The 8,813-nt window shown below is 37.9% G+C and overlaps 1 protein-coding gene across 1 annotated transcript; it reads right to left on the bottom strand.

Moving 5' to 3' along the window:
* Positions 1–6,086: 6,086 nt before the first annotated feature.
* Positions 6,087–6,770, bottom strand: LOC138352763 (uncharacterized). The gene has a single exon (XM_069305351.1). It carries the CDS (start codon positions 6,768–6,770, stop codon positions 6,087–6,089), a length of 684 nt encoding a protein of 227 aa, XP_069161452.1.
* Between the last annotated feature and the right edge of the window lie 2,043 nt (positions 6,771–8,813).

Raw genomic sequence — 8,813 nt, 5'->3', positions numbered from 1 at the left:
CCCATTTTTTAATTATCAGTTTTACCTAATTCAGTCGCTCTTTTTATATATTTCATTAACTTCTCTGTTTGTTTCCACTAGGACTGGGGTTCTTAAGGGCTGTCGAATGACGTGCCTAGTGAAAATGCAAGCAAGAGCTGTTATCCTACCTCAGCTCATCTGAAGGTAGGTTAACAGGCTCCTTGAAACTTATTTATTTTATGAGAATGTACTTTTACATTATCACATAAAGAACTATTATATAAAGAACCTGGTGAAACTGCAAGCAGGAGCTGTTATACAACCTCTCTCTGTGTTAGTGCTAGACAAAGGTTTACTGTATTATTTTCCCTGCTTAGCTGTATTATACACTGAAGAATGCATTTATACACTTGTATCAACTGTTATGTGTCAGAATTTCGTGCTTTATTTTTCCCCGTTACCTTTACTCAAATTTTAATCTCCTGATATTGCAGACGTTATTATTCACTAACACTGTAAGTATTTATTCACTAACACTGTAAGTATTTATTCACTAACACTGTAAGTATTTATTCACTAACACTGTAAGTATTTATTCACTAACACTGTAAGTATTTATTCACTAACACTGTAAGTATTTATTCACTAACACTGTAAGTATTTATTCACTAACACTGTAAGTATTTATTCACTAACACTATAGGTAATTATTCACAGATGTGCATCTCTTTCCTTCTTCCAGAGTATTAATATAATTCAGTTTTATATTAATGTATTCTTATAATACATGATAAGATTATCTATGTCTCTATATCTATGTCAAAATGTAATAATGATACTCTTATTTGTTTATATATTTTCTCTACCAATCAAAAGCTTTTCATGTAATTTAATTATATATTCTGCTAACGGTTCTTTTTATTAAATAACCAAACTGTGAATGTGTTTACTAAATATTGCTTCTGTGTTCAGAAGTTCTTTTAACTTTTCCATTTAATGTTAATTTCTCCCAATATACGTTTAGTGTGCTGTTAAGTTCCTCCTTTTGTGTTCTCTTAAGTTCCTCCTTTTGTGTTCTGTTAAGTTCCTCCTTTTGTGTTCTGTTAAGTTCCTCCTTTTGTGTTCTGTTAAGTTCCTCCTTTTGTGTGCATCTGTTACTACTTTTATTCTGAGAATACTTCTCAAACATACTTAAGATTTTCTTATTCAATCTTTACCTCTTCCATTACCCTCCTAGCTGGGGTGCAAAGATTATAACCTTTCCACTGACACTTCCAAGTTCTCTAGCAGCAGTTTAAACCCTCTCAAATGTTTCCCACTACAGCTCAAGCTTAAGCTGGTTAGCAGAGTTTCAAACACACACACACGTGCACCTTCTGGCGTACATGTATGCCACACAATTGACTATATAATATATATATATATATATATATATATATATATATATGTCGTACCTAGTAGCCAGAACTCACTTCTCAGCCTACTATTCAAGGCCCGATTTGCCTAATAAGCCAAGTTTTCATGAATTAATATATTTACTATAATTTTTTTCTTATGAAATGATAAAGCAACCCTTTTCTCTATGTATGAGGTCAATTTTTTTTTATTGGAGTTAAAATTAACGTAGATATATGACCGAACCTAACCAACCCTACCTAACCTAACCTAACCTATATTTATAGGTAAGGTTAGGTTAGATAGCCAAAAAAAGCTAGGTTAGGTTAGGTTAGGTAGGTTAGGTAGACGAAAAAACATTAATTCATGAAAACTTGGCTTATTAGGCAAATCGGGCCTTGAATAGTAGGCTGAGAAGTGCGTTCTGGCTATTAGGTACGACATATATATATATATATATATATATATATATATATATATATATATATAATATATATATATATAATATATATATATATATATATATATATATATATCTATCTATATATCTATCTCCGTTGGTGACTTCGGTAACTATGAACCGGCTCACTTTTAACTGCTTGTTTGAGATGGCGTGAGCTCCCAGCGACCCAGGTGAGGAGGGGTGACGGGTTGTGGTGTAGGGGTGGTAGACTGGTAGTACTGTCTAGACGTCTGGAAAGTAGTTGTGGTTGTAGTTCTTGAATATATATATACGTGGTATGATAGAATAGGTGATGATGGAGCAGGTCAAATCTCTTACTAGAGAGATTACCGTGACAATATAAATGCAGTTGACGATCACGAAACGCTGATCATTTGTATGCGGAAAATCCACAAAAAAATTGGAAAGGAAGATGAACGTTTCGGCCGTTTTACAGCCGTTGTCAACACCAGACTGACAACGGTGTTGTCTGCTGTTGACAACGGCTGTAAACGGCCGAAACGTTCATCTTCCTTTCCAATTTCTTTGTGGATTTTCCGCATTTTTGTATATATATAATATAACATGCATAAAGGAGCATACTTAAAATTAAATATTATATATATTCACTTTTCCCTGTGGTTGCTAAAGAAGGTAACACAATCTTGATAATGCAGGTTTTAAGCTGTAAGTAACTTAAAGAAAGAAGCTTCCCACCCCCTCATAAACCACACCCATTATCTACCCATTATCATGTTAACCACCCCTTTATCCTCCTTTTTCCCCCCTTTTCCCTTTGAATCTCACGAATTTCAACCCTTATGCATTATCCCTTCACACTACCTCCTCCACACAACCGTCTCTTCCCCCCCCCCTGTCAATACATACAAGGGAAACTCATAAATCCCTCATATGTAGACGAATGACCCTCAGTTCCCTCCCTGCCTCATAAACAAATGTCTCTCATACAAGTATTTTATTATTATTTTTGTTAATCCACACAAAAGAAGATTATGCTAAAATATTTCATCAAAATGATTTTATTGCGTTTGTGTACTGGAGGCTGACAGATGGGAGAGGATTTGAGTCAGCTGCGGCCGCCGATGCTCTGTTGATGGAGGGGGGAGAGAGAGAGAGAAAAGAGAGAGAGAGAGAAGAAAGAGAGAGAGAGAAGAGAGAGAGAGAGAAGAGAGAGAGAGAGAGAAGAGGAAGAGAGAGAGAGAAGAGGAAGAGAGAGAGAAGAGAGAGAGAAGAGAGAGAGAGAGAAGAGAGAGAGAAGAGAGAAAGAGAGAGAGAAAAGAGAGAGAGAAGAGAGAGAGAAGAGAGAGAAGAGAGAGAGAGAGAGACACAGAGAGAGAGAGACACAGAGAGAGACACAGAGAGAGACAGAGAGAGAGACACAGAGTATTCTGAGGATTTAAAGTAGACAAAGTATTTGTGTTATTGTTAATACTTTTAAAAATATTATAAATTTTATTATCAGTAGTAGTACAGTAACATGGGATTGGGCTATAAACGTATATGATATGATTCTACTTTATTTTATATATAAATTACCTTAAGTCTTACACTTAGTGATCAGTATTAGGGAGCGATGAAAGTTACCCCTCAAATCTTAATTAGTCTTAATCTTAAATCTTAAATCAAATCTTAAACAAATCTTAAATCTTAAGCTTACCCACCCTGGCAACTATTTGCTAGTTTGTTCTAGATTGGGGGGGTACTAGTATAGACTCTAGACAACACTAGATTAAAGAAAAAGGGAGTGATGAGGTAGGGGATGTAAAAAGGTAGGGGTGGAAAAATGAGGTAATGGTGAAAAAGATAAGGGATATAATCCCCTACCCTAGCATCCTTACCCATTCCCTCCCCCCCACCACCACCACCAGTGCATGATTCCTGGCATGAAGATGAGGGGTGGGGGAGTGTAAGGGAGGTGTAAGGTAATTGTGAAGGGTAGGGGGGAGGGTAAGGGGGTGGAAAATAGGGGGTAGGGAGGGTCTGGCGGATGTAACAGTCTTTGATCCAAGTAATATCACTGTGATTTTCATCTATATGAAAATTCTTCTTTCCCTAGATGGAAAAAGAGGGAAAGGGGGGGCAGGGGGAGAGGTGGAGATTGAGGGGAGGGAAGGGGGGGAGAGGTGGAGATTAAGGGGAGGGAAGGGGTTATATAGGAAGATGCAGGGAAGAGGAGCACAGGAAGAGAAGAGGGAAGGTGGAGAAGTAGCTGACAGCTCTCAGCTACCGTCTGAGGGCTGTCAGCTGCTCACGTGTATTTATTGAATCCCCAGAGTACTCTCATCCACCTCAGAGTACTCTCATCCACCTCAGAGTACTCTAATCCACCTAGTATTCAACATAACACGCCCGGAAGGGTGAGTATGAGTATCCATATTCGTTGATAAGGATAATATAAGCCACATTACGTGAACTATTAGCTGCTGAGTCTCTACTCGGGTCTATAATATTAGCCATTAAATCTGAATTATAGTTCGAATTATCCATTTAAAATCTGAATTATTCAGTAATTCGTATTAGACATTTAAATCAAAATTATAGGTCGTATTAGACATTTCAAATCTGAATTATAGGCCGTATTAGCCATTTAAAATCTGAATTATAATTCGTATAAGCCATATAAAATCTGAATTATAGTAACATGTCCTCATATAAAACAGTGTAGGGTGCCATACCTATATCATCTTACATGTATGTGAGTATTTGATCAAGTTGCCAATCGGAAGCAAGAAAGTTCTCAGACCAAACACGCCCCAATACCTGGCACTCGTGCCACTCAGAATGTCCCTATCCCTGATGTCCCTTCCTCTGAGTGACGAAGCTGGCACTAACCCCCTAACCCGTCCCCCCAGATAAATCAATATGACAAATTGCTTCTCATTTTGAATATGGCTTAAAATCTAATGGCCCTATCCTATAGAGAGCGTCGGGTTGCCAGCCAGTAATGAATTAATCCCAGTCTCAAACGACCCTACCACCAACCACGTGGGACCGAACAATGGCTGAGCCTCGTAGCGTTCCCTTTACGCCACTAAAGGAGGTTAAAAAATGCGTCAAAGGTTCCACCGCTAAAATACGCTACTGGGGCTACGGGATTACGTTTTGGGAGTGACGGACTTGCTGCTATGAGCCCCCCCTTGTGTGGTAGGGGGTGTGGGAAGGGGTGAGGATAAAGGAATGGGGAAATAGGGGGGATAAGATAAGCTGGTGGGATGATTGTGGGTGAAAGTGAGGATCTGAAGATGATATACAGACCCTGGATGTTGTTGTTATAGATTCAGCTACTCGGAACAAGTTCCAAGTAGCACGGGCTATGGTGAGCCCGTAAAAAAAGTTAAGACCCTGGAGGATGGAGGAATGTACTCTGGAGGCACGAGGAATGTACTCTGGAGTCAACAGGAGGAGAGTACTATGGAGACTGAGTGGAGGAGTGCCAGACGCTTGAGACGGGACTCGAACGAGAGTGGCAGCGGTTGCCACCTGTATAATGAAGCCAATTAAGCTGGATCACGTACACACCAGCAAACCCAGAGGTGACAGAGGTGCCTGCTAATGGCTCCCAGGAAAGTCAGTGCCTCAGTCGCTCTCTACAGGACTATACACAGGTTGCACCCCAAGTCTTCACTGGATTTATATTCAGAGGATGAAGGTGTATAGGATTTTGATAGATACATAAGCTTTATTTCTCCCATCTCCACACGTGTCCTGTAAATGATAGTTTTAGTACCAAATAATTAATAACTTTGAGGTTAAATTGAGGTTAAGATATTAAATTAACTATTGAGGTTAAATATAATGAGGTTAAAATGTGTAAAGCTTCTTGTAAATGTATGAAATGTTGCTTGTTTGTAAATGCATGAAACACAGTTGTATGGAATGTATGAAATACCAGTGCTTTGAATCATCATCTGATTGGAACTCCAATTTTTGTATATTTGTGTTAATCCTATTCTATTCCTGGGTATTTCTTTGGTTTGTCGTAATCTGATCCTAAACGTCAAGTCTATAGACATTATTTTCCCATGACTCTTGACTTGGTTATACCTTTATTCCCAGGATTTTTCACGCCTGTTCTAAATTGTGTTCTTTTTCCGTTCTGTAGTAATTAGAATTTGTTCTCGTTGAACATTATCTTTTTTTCCCCCGTTGCCCTCGTTAAACCTTTTAGGGATTTTGCAGTGTCTTCACCTAGTCAATTTTTTATATATATATGTTTCCTTTGGTGTTATTAGTTATTAATGACCCGGAATTGTGGGTTGTAATCCCGTTAGGGATTTATGTGAGTTTGAAAAAGGAGAAAGGAGGCGAAGGCACTTGTTCTGAGACTGATTATTGTCCCGTTCTCTGGAAGGATTATGTTTGTTTCACTGCCAATCTTACCAATTTCGCTGTCAATCTTGCCAATTTCACTGTCAATCTTGCCAATTTCACTGTCAATCTTGCCAATTTCACTGTCAATCTTGCCAATTTCACTGTCAATCTTGCCAATTTCACTGTCAATCTTACCAATTTCACTGTCAATCTTGCCAATTTCTCTGTCAATCTTGCCAATTTCGCTGTCAATCTTGCCAATTTCGCTGTCAATCTTGCCAATTTCACTGTCAATCTTGCCAATTTCTCTGTCAATATTGCCAATTTCGCTGTCAATCATACCAATTTCACTGCCAATCTTGCCAATTTCGCTGCCAATCTTACCAAGTTCGCTGCCAATCTTACCAATTTCACTGCCAATCTTACCAATTTCACTGCCAATCTTACCAATTTCACTGCCAATCTTGCCAATTTCGCTGTCAATCTTGCCAATTTCGCTGTCAATCATACCAATTTCACTGCCAATCTTACCAAGTTCGCTGCCATTCTTACCAAGTTCGCTGCCAATCTTACCAATTTCACTGTCAATCTTACCAATTTCACTGTCAATCTTACCAATTTCACTGTCAATCTTACCCATTTCACTGTTAATCTTACCAATTTCACTGCTAATCTTACCAATTTCACTGTCAATTTTACCAATTTAATTGTCATTCTTACCAATTTCACTGCCAATCTTACCAATTTCACTGTCAATCTTACCAATTTCACTGTCAATTTTACCAATTTCACTACCAATCTTACCAATTTCACTGTCAATCTTACCAATTTCACTGTCAATTTTACCAATTTCACTACCAATCTTACCAATTTCACTGCCAATCTTACAAATTTCACTGTCAATCATACCAATTTCACTGTTGGGAAATTTATATCACCTCTCCGTTTAATTAATCCTTTATTCCTTTAGCTTCCATTTTCTGGGATTTGTTCCATATTTATCCAAGGCTTTTACAAAATCTATATATACAAAGTCTTTAATCCGATTAATCCGATTTTTAATGTCTCTGTAATTATCTTATAATCATCCACTGATTGCTACAAAATTGTCCTGCTCTAAAATGACATTGACAGTGGTTGTAAAATTTTGTAATGGACATTGTGACTGGATATATGCAGGCGATGAGTCACAATAACGTGGCTGAAGTATGTTGACCAGACCACACACTAGAAGGTGAAGGGACGACGACGTTTCGGTCCGTCCTGGACCATTCTCAAGTCGATTCCACTTCAACGATTTCAACGTCGTCGTCCCTTCAACTTCTAGTGTGTGGTCTGGTCAATTGACTGGATATAGCAAATTGGTTTATGGAAAGTGATCGTGTTGGGTAAAATATGTGGTATATATATATATATATATATATATATATATATATATATATATATATATATATATAATATATATAATATATATAAATTATATATAGATAATATATATAAATTATATATAGGTAATATAGACGAACCTCAATGAGTAGTAGTAAAGTGGACATCGTACAATATTTTCAGGGGTTAAGAGGTGTGTTTGTGAATATAAATATTAGTCTATATTGAAACTACGCTCTAAATTACTTTAAGTAATAGGCATGTAATCTTCTTAAATAATTTCAGAGCAGTGTTAAAATATCATTTTGTTCAATTTTTTTGTATATTTTGGTAACTGCATAGGTATAATATGACCATTATACATATTGACTATTATACCTATTAACCGGAGCAGTCGGTATATCGGAAACATAATTCCGATATACAAAATACATAGAACTTACACTATTACACACAGAGATCACACTAACGTGATGCATCAAATGAACAAATCCACAAGGGCCGTGACGAGGATTCGAACCTGCGTCCGGGAGCATCCCAGACACTGCCTTAATCGACTGAGCTACGACAGGGTAAAAAGAATTTGTTCGTTTATACATAGAAGGAATAACAGTTGATAAACACCAATAACTCAAAAAGCATTAATTGAAATTGAAGATGCAAAAGAGACATTGAGATAATAACATACCTTTAAATTACTAGACAACCTACGGTTAAAAAGGCGGGGTCCAGGAGCTAGCATCTCGATCCGGCAGGCACACATAGTAGATACATAACGTAACACACAGGTGGGAACTTTTGTGTACTCACTACCAGGTGAGTACACAAAAGCACTGATATATTGAGATAACCGATCCATTACTCTGCATGGGTAGGATATCGTCGTGGGATAACAGCGACACATAGGCCTCCATAACAGCAACACATAGGCCTACATAACAGCAACACATAGGCCTACATAACAGCAACACATAGGCCTCCATAACAGCAACACATAGACCTACATAACAGCAACACATAGGCCTACATAACAGCAACACATAGACCTACATAACAGCAACACATAGGCCTACATAACAGCAACACATAGGCCTACATAACAGCAACACATAGGCCTACATACAGCGACACATAGGCCTCCATAACAGCGACACATAGGCCTCCATAACAGCAACACATAGGCCTACATAACAGCAACACATAGACCTACATAACAGCAACACATAGGCCTACATAACAGCAACACATAGGCCTACATAACAGCAACACATAGACCTACATAACAGCAACACATAGG

This window comes from Procambarus clarkii, chromosome 54 (assembly GCF_040958095.1).
Source record: "Procambarus clarkii isolate CNS0578487 chromosome 54, FALCON_Pclarkii_2.0, whole genome shotgun sequence".
In the NCBI taxonomy this organism is placed as follows: domain Eukaryota; kingdom Metazoa; phylum Arthropoda; class Malacostraca; order Decapoda; family Cambaridae; genus Procambarus; species Procambarus clarkii.
Note: the sequence above shows the minus strand (reverse complement) of the source record. Positions and strands in the feature narration are given on the sequence as shown.